At 40.9% G+C, this 27,971-nt stretch overlaps 1 protein-coding gene across 2 annotated transcripts in view; it reads right to left on the bottom strand.

Moving 5' to 3' along the window:
* Window positions 1-7,794: 7,794 nt before the first annotated feature.
* LHFPL3 (lipoma HMGIC fusion partner-like 3) overlaps window positions 7,795-27,971 on the bottom strand; it is a 651,411-nt gene continuing 631,234 nt past the window's right edge. Inside the window, exon 3 of one of the 2 annotated variants that reach the window (XM_006882613.1) lies at window positions 7,795-8,782. In XM_006882613.1, coding sequence (XP_006882675.1) covers window positions 8,754-8,782 — 29 coding nt within the window. In that variant the 3' untranslated portion in view covers window positions 7,795-8,753. The remainder of the gene's footprint in view (window positions 8,783-27,971) is intronic. The other variant, XM_006882614.1, reaches the window with a different exon arrangement.

Genomic DNA, 27,971 nt, shown 5'->3' with positions numbered 1-27,971 from the left:
AGATTGTCTGTGTTTTCTTATTGTTGTTTGTTGTCAAACCAAAACCAGCTCATAGCTGACCCTTCAGTGGGTTTTCAGAAGCAGCAAATCTCACAGAAGGAGATTACTCATCCTTCTCCCCATAGAGCAACTGGTGGATTCAAACCACGTACCTCTGGGCACTAGGCACAAGGCTCCCTATTTTTTCTGATGGGAGTGAAATTTTTGCATTTCACAATTCATTGGGAGTAGATTTTTATGTATAACAGGAGTCAGAGAACTAATTCCCTATTCCCTCCCCTCCCACCCCATATTAACTGCAGAGAACTATGAAGGTCTAAACTTTCACTCAACATGTAAACAGATAAGTTGGCCCACCAGTTTAATGAATGCTGGGGAAAAAATCCATCACGATGAGAAAGGTGGAGGTTCAGAGAAAGAGAGGAAGGCCCTTGACGAGATGGATTGACACAGTGACTAAGACAGTGGGCTTGAGCATGTCGGAGATCATGATGATGGCCCAGGATAGGGAAGGTTCCCATGTATTGTTCATAAGGTCTCTATGAGTCCTAGTCATGGTGCCTAACGGCAGCAGTTGGAGACAAAGCAAGTTTCATGAACACCATGTTGGCATGAGTTCCTCTTGTCCTGATTCCCTGAGGTCTCTGTGAATTGCAGGCGTCTGGGCATGGCAGACACTATGAGGATGGCACAGGCTAGGGCAGGAAAGGCAAAGTTCAATCATAGGCTTATTGTGAGTCACAGTCAACTGTATCTGACATCACAGAGTGAAGGGGACCAGCTGAGTCCTTAATTGCAGAGGGTGACAGTACAGACCAGAACTTTGCACTTTGAAAACATGAATCTTTATAATGGGCAAGAAATTTGCCCTTTCTTTGTCCTGTTATTGTTGTTGTGCACCATAGAGTCAGAACCAACCCATCTCTGACCCTTTGGTAGGTTTTCAGAGGCAGTTATTCACACAGGAGGATATTGATATTGTTCGTCCTTCTCCCACAGAGTAGCCGGTGGCCTTGAACTGTGTGCCTTTGGGATTGCAGAGCAGGTTCTCACCCTAGGCCTGCTATGCAGTTAACTACTTCTGAAAACCCACTGGAGAGTCATCTATGAGTCCGTTCTGACTTGATAGCACACAACAACAAGGCCACCAGAGATACACAGGGTGGAACTGCTTCATTGCATTTCTAAGGCTCATGCATCACATAATCCCCTGCTAATGAAAATCTGAGCTGCTCCTGGGGGGAAGATATATTTGTCCTCTTGTGATGGACGTATTTCATTCAGGCTATTTACCATTCATTCATGTTCTCTAAAGGATCAGAACTTCATTGTTTAGTTCTGAGCTTTTTATAGTAATTTTTGTACTTTTCTCCCTTTGTTTTCTTATTCTTCTATTCTTCTAAACTTATTTTGAAATGATGCCTTTCATCCTTTGTTTACTTCAAAATGTTATCATTTCTATTTAAACTTATAAACTCAATATAACACATTCTTTCTCTTACTGCATGGTTTTCTTTGAGGGGAGAGTGGTTTGGTCGTCCCCCCCCCCACCCTTCAGTGCTATTTTCTTCAGTTTTGATCTACCAAACTTCTCTACTTCTGACAAAACTGGTTTATCTCTCTCATTTTCCCAAAGGCTTGAAGAGCCGTTAAATGTCAAGTCTGAGACTGGTATTGCCTCTCACTCCAGCGAGGCTTCTTTTGCTCGCCTTTTTTCTGGGCCACTTGTTTCCTAGAGTTGTGACCATATTCATATGTTCTAGTAGGAATTTCACATTTAGCTCATCCTTACCTTGTCCAGGACTTGAGACTTATTTTCCTATTCCCTACCTTGATTCTTCTAGGTGGTATAGCACTGGTCCGTGCATTGCTGTACAGAGGTAACACGTGGTTGCTGTGATGCTGAACACTGTGACACTGATGTGCCAAATGTGATAATGATTACTCATGCTGGACAGTGTTTGGTGGAGCTTCATGGTTAAAACAAACGTGGAAGCAGGAGTGGCATCCACTTCCGAAATGGCTTGCCTCTGGAAACTCTATGAACAGTGCTCAGGTTTTTTGTTCATAGGGTCTCTATCGGTCGTCTATATCTCGATGGCATTTAACAATAATAACAACCACAACATATAGAGAGCTATGTTGGCCTAGTCGACAGACAAACCCAGGATGGATGATTTGAATCTGTGGCCCTCAGGCCTGGTTTAAATTGTGGTTTGTTTTTTTCCCCTCAAACATTTTTCTAAGTGGTATAGCACTGGTCTTGTGCATTGCTGTACAGAGGTAACTCGTGGTTGCTGTGAAGCTGAACACTCTGATACTCATGTGCCAAATGTGATAATGGTTACCCATGGAGGTCAGTATTTGGTGGAGCTTCGCGGTTAAAACAAGCTTGGAAGTGGCTTGCCTCTGGAAGCTATGTATGAACAGTGCTCAGGCCTTTCTTTCACAGGGTCGCTATGAGTTGTCTACGACTCAACGACTCAACGACACTTAACAACAACAACAACAACAACAACAACAACAACAACAACTCTGATGCACAGATTTGCCAGCAGGCAACCCCTGTTGTTGTGTACTTTGTAGTTGGGTTAGCTGACCCGCTGGTGGGTTTTTAGAGGCAATTAATTGCAGGGGAGGAAATTGCCTATCTTTCTCTTGCCGAGGAGCTGAAATGAAATGCAGCCTCTTGTCACTAGGCCACTAGAGCGCCTAGCTTTTTTAGCAATTCCTCACATTCAACACTCAGTTTTCAATTCACTTGCCCCCACCCCTTCTTTTTTGCAAACTAAACAAACAAAAAGTCACTGTGATAGAGTCAGAACTGACTCAGACCTGAACCTCCAGCGTGTTTTCTGGGGTTGTAAATGTAATCGTTAATGGGCGGAGACCCCATTTTTTCCCCTTGGTTCAAGGCACCTTTTCTTCATAGGGTCGCTATGAGTCGTGACTCGAGGCAGTAAACAAGAACAACAATACAATCCCCTACAGATGACACCACCAGAGCTGCCTTGTAGGTTGATCTGTGTATTAAAAGTAACTTTATTGTAATGTATTCAGGATCTAGTAGTACTGTGTAAGGAGGAATTTTTAGGATATACAGTTCAGACTACTAGAAGTAGAAGGTAAAAGCACTTAAAAATGTAGCCATAGATCACATCACTTCCTGCTTAAAACCCACTCAACTGTTTATGTTTACAAAGCTGGGAGCTCAGACCACACTCCTCCTCATCCTCCTACTGCCTCATGGTCCTTCAGGCATATTAAGCTCAGTTCTGCTTTAGAGACTCTTTATTAGTGACTCTCCGGCCTGATATGTTTCCCTCTTTTTCCACCTGGCTTACTCCTTCTGATAATTTAGTTTTTCTATAAATGCCACCCCTTCAGAGAACTTCCTTGGCTAGCGATCCTATTTTTTCTACCAGAGTCTGCTGTTTTAATTTCCTCTGGTAAAATGGCACCTATTAAGCCTTGATTGAGGTGGCACAAATGGCTAAATGCTTGGTTGTCAACAGAAAGACTGGCTGTTCAAATTAGCTCAGAGATAGATGCTGTGGGAGGAAGGCCAGGCCATCAAAACCCCTGTGATGTGCACACCAGTAACCTTGAGTCAGACTATACTCTACGGCAACTGATGTGTTGTTGTGAGGTGCTGTCAAGTTGGTTTCCATGCAAAATAGAATGAACCGCTCAATCCTGCACTCTCTCCACAATTTCTGCCAAGCTTACACCTATTGTCATAGTAACTGTCAGTCCATTTCATTGAGGATCTTCTCGTTAAGGAACCCTTTACTTTTGCAAGCAGGATTTTCTTCCCTAGGGACTGGCCTCTCCTGATAACATGTCCAAAATATACGAGACAAAATCTCACCACCGTTATCTCTAAGAAGTGTCCTGGCTGTCCTTCATCCAAGGCAGTTTTATTGGTTCTTTAGGCAGCCATGGTAAATTCAATATTATTCACCAGCATCACAATTTTAAAAAAAGGATCTCTGGTGGCATGTTGTAGTTTTGTGCTGTCAAGTTGCTTGCAACTCTTAGCGACCATATGTACAATAGCTTTGAACCCTGCTCTATTCTGAGCCAATTTCATTGTCTCTGAAACACCTACCCCCATCACCCTCGTTACTGAGTCAATCCATCTCATCCAGGATCTTCATCTCTTGCCCTGTCCCTCCATGCTCCTAAGCATGATGTCGCTCTCCAAGGACTGGTCCCTTCTGGCCACATGCCCAAAATATGTGAGATGGTGTCTCCAAGGAGCAGCCTGGTTTCACCCTCTCCAGGACAGACATCTTTGTTCTCTTAGCACCTCATGGTATGTTCAAAACTCTTCTCCAGCCCCATAATTCAAAGACATTGATTCTTCTTTATCCTCCTTAGTCCAGCTCTCTGAGGCATAGCAAGTAATTGCGAAGACCATGGCTTGGATCAGGCGCACCTTATTTGCTGAATTATACTAGGACTTAGTAACTGCCCCCCACCCCAGTCTTTTCTCCAATCATGGTTGCACATTTTCTTTAACCCTCTTCGTCTTCCCTCAGCCCAACCACAATGAACACTTTGTTCCAGATTTTTCTCATACATATAATGCCTAATCATATATTCCTTTTGGGCAGTTCTTTCCCTTATCTGTTCTAAGGCAGTGTTCATTATCTATCCCCTCGTTTCCGATTCTCTCCCCAAGCCTCTGCTGTCTGTCCTATTTTATAACAGTGATGTTATATAATACTTGTCCTTTTGTGACTGAGATATTTCACTCAGCATCAGGCTCACTCATGTTGTGTAATGTTTTATGAGTTCATTGGTTTTCAATGCTGCATATATTCTATTGTGTGAACATACCATTATTTTTCTATCCATTCGTTTGGTGATGGGCATTTGGATTGCTTTCATCTCTTTGCTATTGTGAATAATGCAGCAATAAACATAGGTGTGCATACACCTGAATCGTGGCTCTACTTTTTTTAGGCTATAATTCCAGTAGTGGAATTTCTGGGCCCAATGTTATTTCTATTTCCAACTTTTTGATAAAGCACCTGACTGCTTTCCATAGTGGCTGTAGCACTTTGCGTTTCCATCAGTAATGAATAAGAGTTCCAATCTCTCCACAACCTGACCAGCATTTGTTGTTTGCCAGCCTGGTGAACCATGCTATTGATGCTGGGGTGAGATGCTATCTCACAGTTTTGATTTGCCTCTCTCTGATAGCTAGAGATTTTGAATATTTCTTCTCATGTATTTGTTTGCCATCTGAATGTCTTCTTTGGTGAAGTGTCTATTCATATCCTGTGCTTATTTTGTGATTAGGCTGTTTACCTTTTTCTTGTTGACATGCTGGCATTTTCTGTTAATCTTAGATATAAATCCCTTAGCAGATATGTCATTGCCAAATAATTTTCCCCAGTCTGTGGGTTTTCCTCTTACCCTGTTGGAGAAATTTTTGATGTGCATAGGGATTTGATTCTTAGAATGTCCAACTTGTCTATTTTATTCTCCCTTGTATATAGATAGAATTGAGTATTGGCTTAGGCAGGACTTAAGCTCTCCTCAGATGCCATTACTTCCCCTTATTTCTCCAATTCAGTTTGCTTTGATGAATTACAAATCTACCCGCACTGCAATTCTATGCACACCAGTTGCTCTGAAAAAGAAGGATGGACAATCTTCTCCTGTGTGGTTTGCTGCCTCTAAAAACCCACTGGAGGGTCCGAGCTGATGGCAACAACAATAATCTGGTTCCTAGAGGCATTTGAGTTTTCAAGCTCTCTTTGTAAATGTCACTCTAATTATATCTTCAGTATTTTGAGGGTAGAGGCTGTTTTATAGGTCTTTAACATTTTTCTTCATTGTCTTTTATATGATATGAAGAATGAATGTTCATTGAATATCTTCTACCCACCAACCAAAGCAATGTAATTTAAATCCTCACCACATTAAGAGGTGGGTATTATATTTCCATTTTACACACTGAGGCTGAGTTGCTCAGCATCAAGGGAGTATCTAGGATTAAAACCATGTAGATTTGCATTACTCTTTTGAATTATTGCAAAAAGTTGCTCATGTCTGAAGGAAAGGTGGCTGTTTTCAATCTGCAAAGTCAAGGCAGGACAACTGATTGGCTCTCTCAGGTCGTGTTTACACGGACCTAGTTATCAATTTTACTGTCTTGAGTATATGAAGATTTATCTTAAGAAACATCTAGATTTGGCCATAAGAGCCTTTGGTGCTCTTAATCATGCCTTCTGCAAGAGAGTCCTGCCTTTCTAATAAATATTTGCTGTTGGCAAACAATATGGAATACAGCAGAAAGGAGATTTTCTGAAGAGGGGTGTTTCAGTCACACCATGCACCGGTCATTGAATTACAGGACAAAGACAGAGACACAGAATGCACTGAATGATGCCACATCACCAGATTCTTTTAAGTAACAAAATCTTATTTTTATTATTATTATTTTTTTTTACAGAAATTCAGATATTCCAACAAATTTCTTTACATTTCCTGGACCTTAAAAAAATTACACACAACTTTTAGACACAATACAACAGAACAGAATGAGAAAGGGAGTCACTTTTTTTGTTGTTGTTAAAAAAGATAAAAACATACTTCTTATACGTAACATTCAGTGATTTACATGTGTATTATCTATGTACAAATGGTACATCATCAATGATCCATCTTCAGAGCACTGTGGTATGCTAAATTACACTTAGGTTTTATGGCAAAACATTTTTGTGTGATGTATGTATGTGAATAGGAAGTACTTTTCATTTTGGTTCATAACCGTTCACATCACTGTTAGTGATTGATGTATGCCTGACTCCCTACTGAATCTGTACCTAGATTAGAACAAGCCAATCCCTCCTGGTTTGGTTGAAGATAAAGTAGAGAGATACCTCCCTTTAAATAAAAGGTGAGTTTTTGAAAAGTTGTGTGTAATTAAATTTAGTAAGTAGGGTGTTTTGAGTGAAGTAGGACAGCTAATACTTAAAGCAACATATAACTCCCAGAGTGGCTGATACTTTAGTTGCAGATCATAAGCAGTTCCTTAATTTGGTTCTTTAGAAAATCTACACTTTTGTGACTTGATTTGACTCATTTGAATCACACATTTATTATACTTAATCCAGTTTAGGGTATAAAAGCAGCTAGTTTCAGATCTATTTGGCTGAAATAAGAGCATGGTCCTAACAGAGAAAGGGTAAGAGAAATCAACTGTGATCCCTTATCACTTTTGTAGTATCCTCTGTCTTACAAGTCAGTGATATATGCTAATATGCTCTTAATCTTGAAACTATGATTGAAGGTGTTCTATACTGCCATGCTTTCTGCTCAGGTAAAGAACATGGTGTAGAACATGAATTATCTCTGCATGTACATCTTAAGCTTATGTTCCTTTTTTTAGGCTTTTGACTATTTCAATATTAAGTATTGTTCTGTTGCTGGATTTTTGCAGGATATGCGGTGAGGGTGATGGTGGGGGAAGCCTGGGAGTAAAACATTGTTGAAGATAACTGGTTAGTTGTAAGTACCTCCAAATGCCAAACATTTAAAACATTTTAGTGTTTCTGAAGCCAACATTAGTAGACAAAAAGGCAACTCACGTCTACCAAGTTTCTTTGACCTGTATAAGTATATATTAATTTATCTCTAAGGCTATGAAATTATTATTTATTTTGTTAGTACCACTTACTATCATTTAGAAATGGATTTGATGGAATGATTTTTTTAAAGAAAAATGAAAGCATGTCTGCAAGGGAAATAAAAGTTATGGATTTCTAAAAAAATTTGTGGATTTCTAATGACACATATGAGAAAGAAATAGAGAAAAAAATTGGGGAATTTTTAGAGAGCTATTTAATAAAGTATATTAAATTCCTATGCATATACTAGGGAGTTTTAGAAAAAAGTGTTTACTTGATAGCAGCCTATATATTACATGTGAGCATCCAAGGTGAAAATGAACTTTCTATAGTTTTCAAAGTTCCTTGATGCTGTTTCATGAAAGATAGGGAAATCTCTATTGCTTGGGAACCTATGATGTAAAGACATACTTCCTGTAATATACAGCTTGATGGAGTAATATGTATATGTCAGAAACACTTTCTCAGTAATAACTTGTAGGAACAGATTAAACTGAACACAGACTCAGTAAAAATTTTGAAGCTTTACGTCTCTCAGTAACTGAGAAGTTTCAGCTAATGACACAGTGAAATAAACGAACAGCAGAGATGGAGAATCAAAGTCATATCTCCTAGTGAAACATTTAGAATAATTTCCTAAGACGCTTCCTCAATACATGATGCTTGATCAGCCCCTTGGCTATTGAGATAGGAATAATTTAGAACTGCCTGCCTTTTTTTTTTATGTTGAAAGATTAAAGCTTTTGGTTTCAGTTTAATTAAAAAAAGGACAGTTTACAAACTTCAGTGCTTATATATTTTGTTACTTGTAGCACACTTATACTTCTCTATCTTAAAATATTTCCTGACTGTGATTTCTCACGAATGTTATCTGATCCTATTCAATGACAGTGTCCAATGAGCTGGTGTTTAATCCACAATGGTATCTCTTTCCAGAAAAATCGCTCCCATCCCTGGCAGTCTCAATTAAGGAGGTTCTTTTGACAAGGTGCTCTCATCCATATTCTTCGCTGGATTCCGACTTCTCCCAAGCGTCTTCTTTCTTGATGTTGATGTACAAAAGCTGTTATTCGATTTGTTTAGCTGTTGTTCGATTTGTTTTTGTGCTCATTCTAGAGAATATTGGCTTAGCAGAACTGCAGAAAAAGGAGGGTGGGGTACAGTGGGAGAGAAAAAGAATATAAAATGCATCACTTTCTGTTAGCAAGGTGTTTGTGCACACTATATATCACAGAAAAAAAATACACCAACAAATTGTTAAAATGCAGTTTATGTTTGTTACCAAAGTAGATAGAAAAGACTGAGATTTTGGTTGAATTAAACCATACAGCACAATCTTCCTAGGAAAGGAAACCCTTTTAGACCTGTTCCTATAATACAGACTTGTGTATTCCCTCCATCAGAGTTAAGATTAGAGGCTACTTTGAAGAATGTTGAATAATCCCAAGAATGGCTGATTTTTCTGTCTAGTACGGAATTTTATCACTTAAGAATTTTGTATTTTCTCTCAAAATTTTATTTTTTATATAACCAACCTCATAAGAGCCACAATAATAATTACTATAAAGATTATTCACATACAATCAATTCATCTCAACTAACACTTTACTCCATCTTTCCAGTCCTTATTTATTTATACTAATTTTACATAGGTGTGTTAGTATAGATTTTGGTGAAGGGCGTTTTGGTGTTGAAAGAGTATTGAATATCCCAAGGACTGCCAAAAGAACAAACCAATCTTGTAGGAAGTGCACCCAGGGTACTCTTGAGAGGCAAGGATGGTGAAACTTCATCTCACATACTTTGGGCATGTTCTCATGGGACCAGTTCTTGGAAAAAGATATGGTGGGAAAAGTGAGGATCAGAGAAAGAGAGGAAGACCCTCCACAGGATGGACTGACACAGTGACTGTGACAATGGGCTCTAGCATACAATAGATTGCGAAGCTGGCTCAGGATGGGGCAAGGTGCATATCTGTTATTCTTAGTGTGGCTGTAAGTCAAAGCTGACTCAATGACACCTAATTGCAAAACAGTATAACAGATAACCTTTTAAACTTTAGAAACAATCTTTTATATTGATTGTCTATATAATCAGCACCAATTTATAGTAAATTATAGAAATATTTCTAATTCTTGATTATTTCACTGTGTGGGCAAGATTCTGATTTTTAAAAATCTTAAATATTGAACATTTTTCTTTTCTTTTATTTTTTTAATAATGTTAATGAACATTTACAGAGAATTTCGATTTCCATTCATTCATTGCTGCACTTCTCTCCCCGCCCAGCCCTCTCCCCCCGCCCCCCAGTTCGCTCCTCTCTTTCAAATGTAAAAGAAAGACTCCCTCCCTGGTACACAGTCCCCCCACACTCCTCCCACCACCCCAAGTACATTCCACTATGCAACCTTAATTGTGGACTCTTGTGATAACCATAAAACCCTATCATACATCGCTTTTAAATTATTCAGTCCGTCATCTGTTTCAGTGCAGTATACACAATTTATCCAGTTTTTCTCAGTCTTACCCCTACCCTGATATCAGTCCCATTTTATAGCAGTGGCACCATGCAATATTTGTCCTTTTGCGACTGAGATATTTCACTCAGCATAATGTCCTCCAGGCTCACCCATTTTGAATAATATTGCATGAGTTCCTTGTTTTTCAATGCAGCATAGTATTCCATTGTGTGAATATACCACAGCTTCTCTACTGATTCGTTTGTTGATGGACACCTGGGTTGTTTCCAACTCCTTGCTATTGTGAACAGAGCTGCGATAAACATGGGTGTGCATATATCTGCTTGGATGTCAGTTATGGTCTCTTTGGGATATATTCCCAGTAGTGGAATTGCTGGGTCAAATGGTATCTCTATTTGCAACTTTTTGAGAAAGTGCCATACCACCTTCCACAGTGGTTGCACCATTTTACATTCCCACCAACAGTGAATAAGGGTTCCAGTTTCTCCACAACCTCGCCAGCATTTGTTGCTTGCTGTTCTGTTAGATTTTGCTGTTCTGACTGGGGTGAGATGATATCTCATAGTTGTTTTGAATTGCCTCTCTCTTAGAGCTAGGGATTTTGAACATTTCTTTATGTGCTTGTTGGCCAACTGAATGTCTTCTTTGGTGAAGTGTCTATTCCTATCCTGTGCCCATTTTCCCACTGGATTATTTACCTTTATCTTGTTGTGGTGTTCAAGTATTTTATAAATTCTAGATATAAGTCCCTTATCTGACATGTCATTACCAAACACTTTTTCCTAGTCTGTGGCTTCCCTTTTTACCCTGTTGGAGAAGGTTTTGGATGTGCATAGGGATTTGATTCTTAAAAGGTCCCATTCATCTATTTTATCTTCTCCTGCTTGTAGAAATAGTAAACATTTTTGTATATGAAGATATATGTACTTTTTTCCCTTTATTGGCTAGGACTTCTATTAGTATTATTTTTTAAATGTATTTTAATGAACATTTACAGAGACTTAGGGTTTCCAGTAATTCATTGTTGCATTTTTCTCCCTACCCACTCCCTCCCCCTCCAATTCACTCTTCTCCTTGAAAAGAAAAACTCTTTCATTGTTATGCAATCCCTCACCCCAGATATATATATACTTAAAAAAATAAAATTTGTATTTTATACTGGTTTACTTACAAAGTTCATTTCCATTGTTTTTCACAACCGATTTTTCCTATTCCCTTTATTGACCCCTCCCTTTAACCATCAAATGATATATGTGTTTTTAAAATTCATTCTTTAGCACCAATTTACAGGGGCTGGTTTCTTTCCCCTTTCCTCCAGACTAGGGACTACACCTGTATCAGCCCAAGCAGACGACAACTAATAGGATCAACATCACTTCCTCAATGATTTTGACAGAATTCAGCATTGATAACCAAGTCTCAAACTCAAACCACATCCAATGCCATTGGCAATGCCAAGTCAGAGTGACCCTGTAAAAGGAAGCAGAGAGTGCGGTTTTCAAGGCTGTAAAGCAGCCTTACGGAGTCATGTTTCTTCCACCCAGTGGACTGAGTTCCGACCACAGCTGAGCACTTACCCACTGAGAGGAAAACCTTACCGGTCATGCGCAGCAGATTTAGTGTGACGAGAGATCACCTGCTGGCTTTGCATCACAGAATACTTTTAAACATAAATTGTAATAGAACAAATAATTCACTGTTGTTCTGTGTCACAGAATGGGAATCAACTCACAGCTGACTCTACAGGAGGTGGTCAGAGTCTGTACATCACACCCGAGGCGACTGCCTCTTTTTCCTCCTGTGGAACACCTGTTAGATTCAAACTGCAAGCCTTTGGATTGGCAGCTCAAGGCCACCAGAGTTCAGCAATCATTCTCTTTCTGCTCACAAAAATGGGATTATGATTTCTGAATGTGTGCTACCTCTGAGACATTATTTTGTTTCTAATATTTATCCCTTTGTTGTTCTAACACACTTAAAAAAATCTTACGCACATTATCATAAGAGAGAAATCACAATCACGTTAATGTCTCCAGACTACACAAGGGAGAAGGGAGACATGGCCATACCCTAATGATGATTAGATTGTAACGATTCTCCAAGACTGAGTTACGTTGGCAGAAGCTCTGTGGAAGGGGACACTTTCTTAAGGTGTTATGAAACCACCATAGTAATCCATTCCCATGACCCAAATCAATAAGTCATCCTGAACCCTGGTGGTCTCTGTTCTGCTGCTGAGGGGTCCTCCTGCCAGCTAAGACACAATGTTGAGCTTGTGGGTTCATGTGTATACTATTCTAGGACTCTTCTCTTCTAAGCTTTTCTATTTAAAATCTACAAAGTTGACAGTTTAGCCAGTAGTTTGGATCAAGGTCCTAGCTGGAAATGGAGAGAAAGGGGAATGAGTGGAGTTGTAAACATACAAAAGATAATATGGAAAACAGGCGCTGAGAAGTAGCTAGGCAAGAAGTAGTTAGACACAATGTACGTGCAAGAACACAATGTATATGAATGATAAAAATACATATAAAAAAGAAGTAGCTAGAAGTAGTGTGGAGATAGGAGTATGTGCAAGTGTCTAGGACTAAGTGTGATGAAGTTGAAGAGAAAGAAAGGAGGTTACGTCCTATTTTCTTGATGTTCTAAAAAAACCAAAATAGTCAGTTGCTATTAAGTTGATTCTGAGTCATGGGAACCCAATGGAGGACTGAAGCAGCATGTGGCCCAGGGTCTTTTCAGTGGCTGTTTCTTTGGAAGTAGAGTGCTAGGTTTTTGTTCCAAGGCTCGTCTGGGTAGGCTTAACCTACCAATCTTTGTATTAATCATCGCACCACCCCAGGGGTCTAAGACTTTGCTACTAACCACATATTTTTTCTCCCCAAAGCTCAACCCCATGAGAACCCTTGGGTGCACCAAAGTCCCTTGGACTGTGCTCTGCTGAAAAGAATCTGAATAGTTGTTCTCATGGTGATCAGAACACAAACCCCTGACATATCAGGAAAATACTTTGCTGGGGGTAAAATCTGAAATGCTATTACAATTACTTAGATGGCACAATGAAAGATTTTCCACAGGAAAGGTTGACCAGGGCTGGTCCTTCAAACAGGTTTGCGAAGCCAGTTGGTGGAAAGGAAAAAAGCAAGGTTTTTCACTCTGGGTATTTCCATCACCCACCCAGATTTAGTGTCTGTGAGACAAAGTTTGCATAATTCCTTGGAAGCGCCAGGTGACATCAGCGTGGCTACCCCAAGATCTCTACTTTGTAAACCATTCTATTCTTCTGAAAAGTTTCACTATCATTTCCCATGCACCATGGCTGCTGCACAGCTCACAAAAGGCAATTTAAAAGATGTCACATTCTTCCAGGTTCGTGCAGAGCAGGATGTGAATAAATAAGTCATTCACTGTTGCCTTAGATCTTTGTTCAGTCGAATTTGTCCTTGTAACATGTCATAGCTCTGAGCTGCCCATGTTCCATTTCCAGGGGGCTCTTTGCAAATCTTTTTCCAAGCTGTCATCTGAATCACTGCTCATGCAAGCAGCATTTATAATGACCACATTGTCCGGGCTGCTCAAGTAGTAGTTGTTAAATTATCTATGTTAAGGGAATTTGAAAAGTCTCCCGTAGTGGGTTTCTGCTGATTGCTCCTACCTGACCTACTCAGTTAGGTCCTGGAGCCCCCGAGTCTGGATGGGTGGAGGCCAGGCACGTCTAAGGGAATAAAATGCTCAGTGGGAGTGGCCAGGCTCTTCGCAGCATACCTTGCTGAATATCTGCTGTGAAAATGAATGAGAGATTCCCAGGCCTCTTTTTCTCAGAGACATGTACAAGGTTTGTCATTTTCTCCTATTCTATTGTTTCAACGGTCAAGACAAATTGTGTCTACCTCCAACAGGGTCTTTGACATCCTTCACCTCTGGGAGATAAAAAGAAAGATGGTGAGAGAGGCAGAGAATACAAAGGCTTAAAAAGAATCTAGAAGAAGAATAGAGGTGAAAGGTGTTGAAGACCTCCTTGTAGGTGAATATAATTCTGCTCTGTGAGATAAGACCTCATCCATGTCTTGAGGCAGATGGAAGAGAACTGTATTATGACGATGATGATGTTATTCTTTAATATTTCTCCCATAGAGAGGTAGAGTCCTTTTCTCTCCTTCCAGTCTGGCCTTTCTGAGTACAGGGATTTGGACTCGCCTGCTGGAGTCACAAAGGAAAAGCCTTGGTACTACGTAAACAGAGAGGGTCCAGCTGAACCTACCTTTCAGATGCTCCTGTCAAGGAGCTGGTGTGGAGTGAAGTTGCTTTGGACCCTTCAGACCACTCAGCCACCAGGGGGATGCCACCACCAGAAAAACCTTGTCCGGCTGTATCTCTTCCAAATTCCTGACTTACATGTTTGTGAAATGTAATGAAAATGTGGTTTTTTTAATTAAAAAATTATTATTATTTTGTGTGTGTGTACACCATCAAATCAGATCTGACTGGTACAGGAGGAGATTGCCCCTCCTCCAGCAAAGCATCTGATGAATTAGAATCGCGTACCTCTGGGATTGCAGTGCAGCGTCTTGCCACTAGGCCACCAGAGCTCTCTGAAAATGGTTGTTTTTAGATTTTTTTAAACATTTTTTTAATTGTTATTATTAATTTTAATGAAAATGTACAGAGATTTTAGATTTCCATTCATTCACTGTTGCACTTTTCTCCCTGCCCAACCTCTTCCCACCCCAAGTTCACTCTTCTCTTTGAAAAGTAAAAGAAAAATTTTTTCAATGTTATACAATCCCTCCCCCCAAGTCCACTCCAATATGCAGCCTTTGTTCTGGACACATATCATGACAATAATACCTAATCATATGTCCCTTTTAAACAGTTCTCTCCCTCATCTGTTTCAATGCAATATACATAATTTATCCCGTTTTTCTCAGTCTTCCCCAACACCTATGTCAGTCCCATTTTGCAACAGTGGCACTATACAGTATTTGTCCTTTTGTGACCGAGATATTTCATTCATCATAATTTCCTCCAGGGTTACCCATTTTGAATAATATTTCATGAGTTCCTTGTTTTTCAATGCTGCATAGTATTACATTGTGTGAATATACCACAGCTTCTCTATCCATTCATTTGTTGATGGTCACTTAGGTTGTTTCCCACTCTTTGCTATTGTGAACAAAACTGTGATAAACATGGGTGTCCATGAAAATGGTTGTTTTAAACGACAAAGTTTGGGGTAGTTTGTTCTGCATCAACGGACAACTAGAATACTGGATTAGTGCCCCATTCTCGACCTGTGACATGGATCTGCTGTATTAAATTTACTGTAATTACATCTGTGGCTGTCAGTTGGTACAAAGCTCACAGGTCAGAAACAAAGATATCATATTGGACCCATTTCTGCTCCCCTCTTCCTGACACACAGTGTTTAGAGGTGCAATATCTAATACCAATCTTCACTTACTGGTTTATTCATTCTCTCTCTTTTTGGATCCATTGTTTGTCCTTTAAATGGTCTAATTGTAAGAGTTTTCCATCTATGCAGAAAATGAATGTCCACTAGATGCCTCTGGAAACTTTATAAACTCTATAAACATAGAGAAATGATGTTAGATATAGAACAGAGTTCAGATCTTTTGTGCAAGGGTTGCTTTAAGTCTTATTTGACTTTATGACACTTAACCACTGCTAAATAAGACTAGTGTTGTTTTATCTGGAGAAACATTTTTCCACTTTGTACATCACTCTGTCAATGTGCTGTATGAAGTAACGTGGGTTTGCTATGAAACTGAACCTTATGCTATTGGTGTATCAAATAACATAATGGTTTCCCAATGTGGACAGTGTTTGGTGGAGCTCCCAGTTGTAAAACAGGTTTGGAAGCAGGAGTGACATCCACTTCCTAAATCACACTCGTCTGGAAACTCTATGAACTTGGAGAAACGACAGTAGTTACGGAAAGGCATTATGAGCAGTCCTCGACTGGATGGCAACCAACAACAACTCATTAAATACTTTTGTTGTTGTTGTTATGTGCCGTCGAGTCGCTTGTGACTCATAGTGACCCGATGCACAACAGTTTTAGTCTGCATTAATGGCTAATCCTGGGCTTTCATTGTAGATACCATCCTAAGTTTGTTATAGTTGCTAGTTTGTTGTATGATTGATCAATGGATTGGTGAGGAAATGGACTTGGGTATATTCTCATTGTAAACTTCTTGCATCAAGAAGTTAAGACTTAATGGAAATTGACACATGAAGCATCAAGAAAAGACAGAAGACACAGAGTCACTGTACCAAAAAGAATTGGTCAACGCCGAGGCATTTCAAGAAGTGGCCTTCAGGCAGATGAGCAAGAACCACAAGAACTGCTCTAGAGAGAAGTGCAAGCTGCACTGAAAGCCTGGGAGCAGCGATGGGAGACAACTGGAAGACAAATTCTTGGACACTGACTGGAAAAGATCCATATTTGTATCCGTTCCAAATAAAGATGATATAATTGTTGTTTTGTTGATTGCCTTCAAGTTGAGCATGACTCATAGAGACCCTATGAACAAATGGCCTGAAGTCCCTCTACAACTATCAACATTTACCAAAGTTTATAGAGTTTCCAGAGGCATGTTGTTTGGGAAGTAGATTCCACTTTATTATCACACACAAGTAATACTTTGTTGAAGATAATTAAAACTCAGCTAAAGTAGTACATCAATGTTGTTGTAGCTATATACCGTTGAGTCAGAACTGATTCATGGTTGACCCTCCAGGAGATTTTCAGAGGCAGTAAATCACATGCAAGGAGACTGGCCATGTTTCAGGAATTGAACCATGTACCTTTGCTTTGGCAGTACAGTTCTTTACCACTAAGCTACCAGAGCTTAGTGTGGTAAGTGATAGGCAATCAACAGGTAACTTTTAATCAAGAGGAAGCTTAGTGGTAGTAAATGTTGTTGATTGCCGTCCAGTCGAGCACAACTCATAGTGATCCTATGAACAACAAGCCTGAAGCCTTTCTATAACTATTGTCATTTATCAGTTCATAGAGTTTCCAGAGGCATGTTTTTTAGGAAGTGGATGCCACTTCTGCTTCCAAAACAGTCTTAAACTGGGAGCTGCACCAAATACTGTCCATCATGAGTAACCATTATGGCCTTTGACACCCCAGTGGCACAAGGTTCAGCATCACAGCAACCCCAGGTTACCTCAGTGCAGCATATTGACAGAAGAGTACTGTACCATTTAGAAGAATGTTCCTCCAAAATATAATAACAACCGACTTTTAAATACAAAGGCCCTCCGTGAGGTCTTGTTGACTCTAACATGAGGCTTAAATAAAAAACAACCAATATAGTATGTTTTTGTTGTTATGTGCTGTTGAGTTGCTTGCAATGTACAGCGACCCTATGTACAGCAGCTCTGAATCCTTCCCTCTCCTGAGTCAGTCTCATTAATTCTGACACACCAACCCTCATTGCCCTAGATACCGTATCAATCCATCTCATACAGGGTCTTCCTCTCCTGCACTGTCCCTCCACCCTTCTGAGCATGATTCTTCTCCAAGAACCAGTCTCTCCTGGCTATGTGCCCAATGTATGTGAGATGGAGCTTCAAAATCCTAGCCTCCAAGGAGAGACTTCGTTGCATCTTCTCCAAGACAGACTGATTTGTTTCCTTGGCAGTCTATGGTATGTTTGAGACTCTTCTCCAGCACCACAACTCCAAGGCATCTATTCTTCTTCTGTCATTGTCAGTCATTGTCTAACTCTCTGAAGCATAACAAGTAATTGAGAAGACTGTGGCCTAGATTAGGAACACCTTTGTCTCTAGACTGACATTGTAGCTTTTCAGCACTGTGGAGAGGACCATGACAGCAGATTTTCCCCAATGCAATTCATCTTTTGATTTCCTGACTGCTTGTGTTAAGAGTGTTGATTGTGGATCCGAACAAGCTGTAATTGTGAACAACCTCAATCTCTTCTCCATCTGTCATGGTGCTGCGAATCGGCACAGTGGTGAGAATCTTTGTCTTCTCACCTATGTCATTTATTATTCTTAAGTCCTGGAGCAAATTCCATATACCACTGGGTTGTTTTAGAACTGACGTCTGCATGCAAGGCAGAGATGAAGTAAGGAACTGCTTATGAGGTTTTCTGTCAATTCCAACAACTAAGAAATAGTGAGAAGAGTTGGGACCTCAGAAGGCTTTTAGGACCAAATAGTAGGCTCTTGTGTCCAGGAGAAAACGAATATACTTACCAGTAATGTTAATGTTCACCCACAGCTCTTCTGGGAGGATCTAAATCGTTGAAGCGTCCTCCTTTGTTTCTAGCTGGGAGCTGGGGCCTGTCAGTCCTGTCAGCCACGAGGACCTGATGTGGGCCACCCTTGGCCAAGTGTCCTTCAGATCCACACTTAAAGCAAGTTGGAGCTTCCTGTCTACTCCCTTGCCTATCTGTGGCTTTCATCTGTGACACTGTCTACTGAAGTGGCCCAGCTTTCCACAGTGGAAGCAATTCTGACCTTCTTTATTACCTTTGGGTGGAGAATCTTTGTCTTCTTGATGTTGTGCATCAATCCATATTGAAGACTATAGTCCTTGACCTTCTGCAGCCAGCAAATGCTTTAGGTTTTATTCCATTTCAGCAAGCAAGGTTGTGTCATCTGCATATTGTAGGTTGTTAATGAGTCTTCCTCCAAATTCATGCCTCAATCCTCTTCATATAAAATTTGAAGTCAGAATCAGAAGATGTAGAAATTGCTGATGCAGCTAGATCTTGGCTGAGAGCAAGAATGCCAGGAAGATGTTAACTTGTGTTTTCTTGCCTGTGCAAAGGCGTGGAACTGTAGATCATAATAAATAATGATTAACATTGTGAAGAATGGGGATTCATAATAAATTGGAAAACCCTGACAGTAGCAAAGATTTCATTCTATTTGCCTTCACCATCAAGACCCATGGAAGGAGCAGTCAAGAAATCAAACAACATATTGCATTGAGCCAATCTAATGCAGAAAGTCTCTTTAAAGTGATTTTTTTTAGTACTAAATAAGATATACCCAACTGAAGCCATGGATTTTTCAATCATTCATATACATGTGAAAGTTGGACAATGAATAAGAAAGACCAAAAAAGAATTGATGCCTTTGAACCATGGTGTTGGTGATTATAGAAATATCATAGACTACGCTCTAGTGGCCTCAAGTGGTAAGATACTGTACTACAATACCAAAGGCACGTGGTTGGAATGCACACTTACTTAGCCAGAAGAAGGATAGCCAGTCTCTTCCCATAAGATTTGTTGTTGTTGTTGTTATGTGCCGTCGAGTCGCCTGCGACTCATAACGACCCTATATACAACAGCCCTAAACCCTGCTCTATCCTGTGCCAATCGCACTGTCTCCAACACACTCATCCCAATTACCTCAGTCAGCAGCTTGTTCGGAATCGCAGAAGCCAAGAAAACTTCAGATACAAGCTCTCAGATTAAGGATTGGACAATGGAAGATAAATGCTGAAGGGATTCAGTAGAAGTGAAGGGGTATTCTGGTGGAGGGTGGAGGTGGAAAATAAGGGGTCAACTACTGGGGGCAGGGACATTGTAACTAATGGTTAACTCCACAATGAGGGATTTATCATTCACTGTTCTATAAATTGCTTGTCTGTCAGATACTCCTCTAAATCTGAACATTCAGATTGACACAGACTAGGAAGAAGGACTGGCCATCCACTTCCGAAGTAGCAGGCCTCTGAAAACCCTATGTACAACAGAACAGACTAACAGAGAGGGCAACGAGGTAGAACTTTCAAGTATGGAAATACAAAGGAAGAGGAACCAGTTATAAACAGACACTAGTGATTGGAACATGGAATGTGAGAACCATGAATGTAGGAAAATTAGACATTGTTAGGAAAGAAATGGAAAGCATAAATATTGACATACTAGGCATTGGAGAGATGAGATGTAATGGCATGGGACATTTTAAGTCAAATGATCATATGATATATTACTCCGGAGATGAAAAGGCAAGGAAAAATGGAGTTGCTTTCATAGTTAAAAAAGTAATTTCTAGATCCATCTTGAACTACAACATTGTGAGTGACAGGATAATATCCATATTCTTACAAGGAAGTCCAGTGAATACCACTATCATTCAGATATATGCACCAACAACCAGAGCCAAAGAAGAAGAAATAGATGATTTCTACCAACTTTTACAGTCGGAGATTGATCGAACATGCAATCAGGATGCTTTGATAATAATGGGTGACTGCAATGCAAAAGTTGGGAACAGAGAAGAAGAATCAGTAGTTGGAAAACATGGACTTGGTGAGAGAAAGTAAGTTGGAGATAGAATAATTGAATTTTGCACAATTAGTGACCTATTCATTGCAAATACGTTTTATAAGAAACATAAACGCAGGTTATACACATGGATTTCACCTGATGGTATGCATAGGAATCAGATCGATTACATCTGTGGAAGGAACCGCTGGAGAAGCTCAATATCAGCTGTGAAAACAAGGCCAGGAGCTGATTGTGGAACAGACCACCAGCTACTCATATGCAAGTTCAAGCTGAAGCTGAGGAAAATGAAACCGAATTCACGGGAACCAAAATATGACCTTGAGTTCATCCTACCTGAATTTCAGAACCATCTCAGGAACAGGTTTGAGGCCTTGAACACTAATGAGTGAAGACTCATGAGATTTACTGCCTCTGAAAACCTGCTGGAGGGTCAGCGAGGGGTTGGTTCCGACTTGACAGCACACAACAACAACAACCAACAGAACAAACAAATCCTCATGGAGGAAGGGCAGTCAGGGTGTTCCTTAGAAACGAGGGCAGTTAGATTTTTGTCTCACATGGTTTGGACGTGAGGAGTCTTATCAGTCTGCGGAGGACACCACGTTTGGTCAGCAAAGCTGAGGGTCAACAAAAATTGTAAATCTTTTCTTTCCTGTTTGAAAGCAGAAACTTGACTTGCTGAATTAAAAAAAAATTAAAATATCGCGAGGTGGAGGGCCCCAGATAATTTTGTGTCTTGATACCAATCAATCTCAGTAAAGGGAGTAGGTTAAATTATTCATGTTAAGATTAGTCAGTGAATGATCTTTTTTAGTTCTCCCTGCTCCTCCCGTTATAAGCCTCACTGCACCTAACTTCTCTAAGTCATTTGCTTTTTTCTGGAGTCACGATGGCCTCCCTATGTGCAAACAGAATGACTACTCTGGATAAACCTTATGTTCAGTTTTCACTGAATTCTGATTGTTTTTAACACATATGCACTCATGTGAGATTTTTTTGAGTTTTGCCTTTCCATTTCATGCCCTAAAAACTCGCTGTGTGGTCATGGCAATCTTTTTTAAGTGGAAATAAAAGCAAAACCAAATGGATAATTACCACACATGGTATTGCAAAACATGAAATCCAAATATTTATTGGATTCTCAGGAAAATAGCTTCATCTCTATCTGCTGCATTGAACACTCAGCCTCACACATTTTCTCCTCTTTCTGCCAAATGTGTTCTCATTTCCCTGTTCAGTTTCTGTCCTTTCTTCCTGAGGAGAGGTCTGGCTCACAGGATTTCTCCCCTTCTCCTAACACTATTTTAAGAGTGGCTTGGCATTCTTTGATAATAGATATTCTTGACTTTCGTGGAGGGAGCTCCCGTGGTGTGGTCTGCAGGGAATTATGCGAAATCAAATGTGGTGTCTCTTTGGAGGTTTGAATCCACCAGCGGCTCTCCCATATAGAGATGACCAGTCTCACTCTGGCAATTTACACTCTCCAGAAAACCTGCTGGGGGGCGAGCTCTAGGTCACTTCTGACTCATCTGCAATGAGTTGAGGTTTTTGAGTTTCTTAGAGATTTACAGTCAGTGGTTAAATATGTGTGTGTTTGTATGGTACATTCTAGACTCATTCTCTCTAGTTTTGAATTCTTTTTTTTTTTTTAAATAAAAGAGCCATTTATTGGACTGTCTGGTTTGCTTTTCAGGGAAAAGTCCGTGTGATTCTCTTCTCACACTCTCTAGAGGCCATTCTCAGGCTGGGGTGGGGAGGGGAGAAGCAGGGAGCCTGAGGAGAGAGGGGCCAGCCCGTCACTCTCACGCTGAGCCCTCCAGTCACTCTCACTCTCGCGCTGGGCTCTCAGCCCTTCTCCCCAGAATAGTTTTGAATTCTAATTCCATCACTTACTTACTGAACAGAAAAGTCATGAGGTGAGGTATCCATTTTTCAATTTCCCCATCTAAAAAAAAAACGGTGAGAGTACCTCTTCTCCAGGATGTGCTAAAGATTAATAGAGCTAATGCTTAACTCAAAACTCATTGCAGTCATTGGAATCCACTAAGCTGACCATCCGGTGGGTTTTCTGAGGCTGTAAACAACAGGAAGGAGTGTGCTCAGCTTTCTCCCTGAGAACAGCTGGTGGATTCTGATTGAACTGCCTGCCTTTGGGAGGGAGCACAGCTTCTTGCTTAGCAGATGTTTAAGGCTTTATGTGCCAACTTGTTATATAGGAAAAGCTCAGCCAATTCCGGCTGTTCTTTTTCCTTTAATGCAAATAGTATTAAGTAGCACCACTTCTAATCTGAAACACAAGAGAAAGACATTAACCAACACTGACAGAGGAACCCTGATGGTGCAGTGTTCATTGTTAAGCTGCTAACTGAAAGGTTGGTGGTTCAAATCTATCAGTTGCACCATGGGAAATAGACGGTCTCCTCCTATCAAGATTTACAACCTTCAAAACCACGAGGGTCACCAGCAGTTGCAATTGACTTGCTGGTAATTTATTTTTTTTAAAAAACACTAACATAACCAGATTGCACAAGCATTTATGTTTCTCTGCATTAAGATGACTCCGTGGTTCAGAATGTGGACCCTGGAGTCACTGTCAGTGTCTGAAAGCCAACATTGTCACATGCTAGCTCTGTGGTCTTCGGCATGTTATCTGGGCCAGTTTCCATGAAGAGCTTCTCTCACAGGCCTAGTGTGAGCATTAGGCAAGGTGATATACAGTGAGCCACACAATATGTCAACAACTCCTTTTATTTGCATGATTATTATTCTTTGGGGTTGGATTTTTACCTTGGTATAGATGTCTTAGTTGCGGAAAGGCATTAGGCCTTTTGTTCATAGAGTCACTATGAGTTGTGCTCGACTCGACAGCAATCAAAAGCAAAAACAACAATAGATGTCCTGGTGGTACAAATGATTTGGCCATTAAGGGAGAAACTGGAGGTTCAAGTTTATTGAGAGGCTCCTCAGAAGAAAGGACTGATGATTTACCTCTGCAAAATAAGCCACTGAAAATCCGACGGAGCACAGTTCTGACACATAAGAGTCACCACGAATTGGAATGCACTTATCCACTTCCTAAACAACATGCCTCCGGAAACTCTATGAACTTTGATAAATGTCGATGGTTATAGAAAGTCTTCAGGCCTTTTGTTCATGGGGTCACTGTGAGTCATGCTTGACTTGAAGAAAATCAACAACAACATGTGACAGCTGGCTTTTCTTGGGGTTTAGTGTATTGATAATCCTGTATTTGTGCATCTAATTATTTAATAATTTCAGGTAGCACAGGATTTATAGCAAGGAAAGACTTATTCATTTCAAATGTCACACAAGGCTAGAAAAAATATTAATAAGAAGATTGATAATACTTATCTTACTTACCTAAGACATACTCCTTGCTTCTTTCCACCCACTCTACTCACTCACTATCACTGTGTAAGCTGCTACTTCACTAAGTCTGAGAAATCCTGGACGAGCACAACTGTAAAACCACAGCTCAATCTCTTCCCCAGGAAGCTCAGGTTTTCTGTCATAGTACGTGAACTTCTCTGTCTTAGTTCTGTAGTCCTGAGTGAGTCTCTAGCAGGCAGAGTTCAAGACCATCAAGCCTGACATGCCTCTGTTACCACAAATTTAATAGTCTTGGTCCCAATTACCCATGTGGGTGTTTGTTGTAATGAAATGAGACAACCAAGTATGATGTATGCTTCCTCTCTCAACCAGAGGGAAGTGGCCTGCAGAACCCAGAAGGCAATTTATTATCCAGATCTCATCAACACACACAACCCCAGGTCCTGTTGGAGAAGCAATAACCAAGCATTAAAGCATTTAGTGGAGGTGCCATCCATCACCACGTGGCTGACATCGGTTAGCCGCAAGAGCTGGAGCAGTGAGAGGGAGCCAGGGATGGGCTGATCATGGACTGTCAGGACTTTCTAAGCTGTAGAAGTGAGTGAACAGTTTGTTCTTCAGCTGAAAACTTTTCTTTCCATTTCTTTTTTACAGTTGATCTCTGATCGCTAGAGAAAGTCTCATTGCATAGATCACGAGGCCAAGAGATCTCCTGGGGCTTGTCTCCCCTCGAGGCTCTGCCTCTGGAGTCTAATTTGTGGGTCTCAGCGTGAGCCTAACTATGTTCTTCTTGGCCTGGAACAGAAATGCCTTTCCTCCTGTTTTCCAACTGGTAAACACCTCCTCATGTTTCAATCTCAAGTTGCTTTCCTGGGAAATCTTTCTTTTTTATTAATATTTTCATCGTTCATATCAATTGTGTTTAATGCATGTACATCATGTTTTATACAACCTTTAATTCACATTATATTTTGTTCATTTATATTGTGGGGTGTTTTTTCCCCTTCCCTTACAATCATCTCACCAACTACTTTGATTAAAGTAAGCCTCAAGCCCTCATAAGCTTTATGCCTCATGCCCTAATATTACCCTTTTAGATAGTGGATTGCTAATCTGTCCTTCCCTAGCAAACCAGTCCTCTGAGGGAACACATGGACAGTATTTCTTGTTGTCCTCGTCAGTTTCACTTGTGTGTGTGTGTGTGTGTGTACTGTTGAATCAGATCAGATTGGCACAGGAGGAGATTGCCCCTCCTTCTCCAGTGGAGCATCTGGTGGATTCAAACTGCATGCCTTTGGGATTGCAGCACAGATTCTTGCTACCAGGCCACCAGAGCTTCCTAGTTCCACTTTTTAACATGCTGTTGTTATTGGGGTTTTTTTTTTTTGTTTTTATGAAACGCATTGTTTATTTTCCATCAACCTTATTTCCACATTTTAAGACAGTTTAAGACCATTCCGTGGTGGTACCCACCCACTCAGTGGCCTGAGCAGTGGGGGCTGCAGACCAGTCTTCAGTTGCAGGCTGAGCACTCCAGTCTTCGGTAGGGAACTGCTGAATCGGCACAGAGGGCACCTGGACGCCTTCGGACCAGTCTGTCACTTCAGGCTGAGTAGCAGTGAATTCGGGAGCAGGGGCGGTCCATTCTCCCTGAAACTCCTCCTTGGTCACAGCCTTTTCAGCAGCAGCCTGTTCTTCCTTTTCAATTTCTTCCGGATCTCTGTAGAAGTACAGATCGGGCATGACCTCCCACGGGTGCTCCCGGGAGATTGTGCCACGCATGCGCAGGACTTCCCGGGCCAGCATCCACCACATCAGACCCACAGAGTGAGCTCCCTTGTTGTTGCACGGGATAGCAATGTCTACATAACGCAGAGGAGAATCTGTGTTACACAAAGCAATGGTGGGCAAGTTAACGTAAGATGCTTCTGTCAGAGGTTGGTGGTCAGCCCTGGGATCAGTAACCACCAGAAGACGAGGCTCCCGGAAGGCTGCCTGGATCTGGTACTAGTGAAGGTTCCAGGAGTGAAGCGCCCGGCAATAGGAGTGGCTCCAGTAGCAGCAGCAAACTTCAGAACAGCTCTCTGGCCTGTATTTCTGGAGGAAATGACACACTGACATCAGCTGGATTTTCAATGGCAACAATGGCGCGAGCAGCCAAGAGCAGCTTCTCCCAGGTCCTCTTCAGGTTTATGATGTAGATGCCATCACTTTTCCTTTTGTAGATGTATTGTTCCATTTGGAAGTCAAGGTTGGTGCCGCCCAAATGGGTTCCTGCTGCAAGGAATTTGAGGACATCCTCCTCCTTCATCTGCAGGACATCAAGGGCTCCGGACATTGTGGAAGTTTCCCTTTTAAGTTACGACGGGAACCAGAACAACGCCGTATGGACCCTTGTGCGGGTAGCGAGGAAGACTGTTGTTATTGTTATGTGCTGTTGAGTTGCTTGTGACTCATAGCAGCCCTATGTACAAGAGCCCTAAATCCTGCTCTATTCTGTGCCAACCTCACTGTTTCTGACACACTTACTCCCACCACTCCAATACACATTGTGCTATTGTGGGCTTTTCCATCAGTGCCTTTTACAGACAGTGAGCAGTCACTTCTGACACGCTTTCACGGTACCTGGAGTACTGTGAACACTACTGGCACACAGAAGGAACTCGACAAACTTTTGTAGTTTATTGAAAGGAACTTTCAGACAAAACCAAACTTATCACTGTTGAGTGGGTGTCAACTCATGACAAGTCCACGTTGTAGAGGAAAACTTCCCAGTGGATTTCCTTGACTGAGCTTTACAGAAGCCCCTCATCAGGCCTTTCTTTCTTGATTCCATGGGTGGGGGGGAGGTGAACCATTGGCCCCATAGGTTAATAAGTACAAATGGTTTGTACCACCCAGGGACCTGAAAGGAACTTCAGCAAAATCTAAAACAAACCCACTGTCATCAAGTTATTTCTGACTCAAAGTGACCCTCCAGGGCAAATCTCCATAGAGCTTACACAAAAAAATTCATCGCTTATAGTCTGAACCAACTCACAGCTAGCTGACCCTCCATTTAGTTTATGAGGCTGCAGATCACATGAAAGGAGACTGTTTATCTCTGCTGCTGACAGGCTGGTGTATTTGAATTGTCAGAGAGGCATGGCCTTTCAGCTAGCAGTGCAGCTCTCTAGGGATCATGCCACCGGAAGGGATTAGAAATTCCATGTGACCCAGCTATTCTACTCCTAGGAATATACCCCAAGGAAATTAGAACTGACACACAAATGGAGATTTGTATACCATATTCATAGCAGCATTATTCACAATTACAAGAATGTGGAAACAGCCCAAATGTCCAACCACAATTGATGGATTGAGAAATTGTGGTACATTGACACAATAAAATGCTATGCAGCACTCAGGAGCAATGATTTTGAAAATTACTACGTAACTTGGGAGAGACTAGAAGGTATTATGTGGAGTGAAGGAATTCAGCCTTGTAAGGATAAATACTGCATGGGACCATTATCATAAAAACAGAAGGATAACCAGTAAAACATGTATGGGAATCCAAGGGGGGAAGGGTGGGAACAGAGGGGTAAGGGTGGACAGGGGGGAAATCAAAAGGTTGCACAATTTGGTGGGTGGAGGGAGTGAGGGTGAAGGAAATGAGAATGATTCGGTGGGATCTGGAAAGACAGGGTAATGTTGGACATGCTTTAATGGCAATTGATTTTATAAAACATAATTGATAAATGAGAATAATTGAAGCACAACATGAATGAAGGATAGTGTGAAACATGATGTATCTGAAGTTTGTGAGCAAACCAATGTAAGGTGAAAAAGAAAATGCTATTTTTTTTTTAAAAAAAAAGCTACAATCTATGCCATTTCAGCAACTCCTTGTTGTTATGTGCTGTCAACTCATAGTGAACCCTTCAGCTGGTTTTCAGAGGTTGTAAGTCACAGGGGTGGGTGGGGATCAGGGGAGATTGCCCAGTTTTCTCCTGTGGTTCATCTGGTGGATTAGAACTGCTTGCCTTTGGGTTGGCAATCCAATGTATTACCTGTTCCTTAGAACTTGGATATCAATATTCATATTCTTGTTTTACAGATGAAGACCTTGAGGCCCAGCGAGGTGACCTTCAAAGTAGCCCAGCTGTTAACTGAAGAGCTGGACCTTACATTGGTATTCCTTATCCTTTTTTTTT

The sequence above is a fragment of the Elephantulus edwardii genome, unplaced genomic scaffold (assembly GCF_000299155.1).
Source record: "Elephantulus edwardii isolate Elephantulus edwardi_28Jun2011 unplaced genomic scaffold, EleEdw1.0 scaffold00022, whole genome shotgun sequence".
NCBI classification, from domain to species: Eukaryota; Metazoa; Chordata; class Mammalia; order Macroscelidea; family Macroscelididae; genus Elephantulus; species Elephantulus edwardii.
This window is presented reverse-complemented; position numbering and strand designations above follow the sequence as displayed.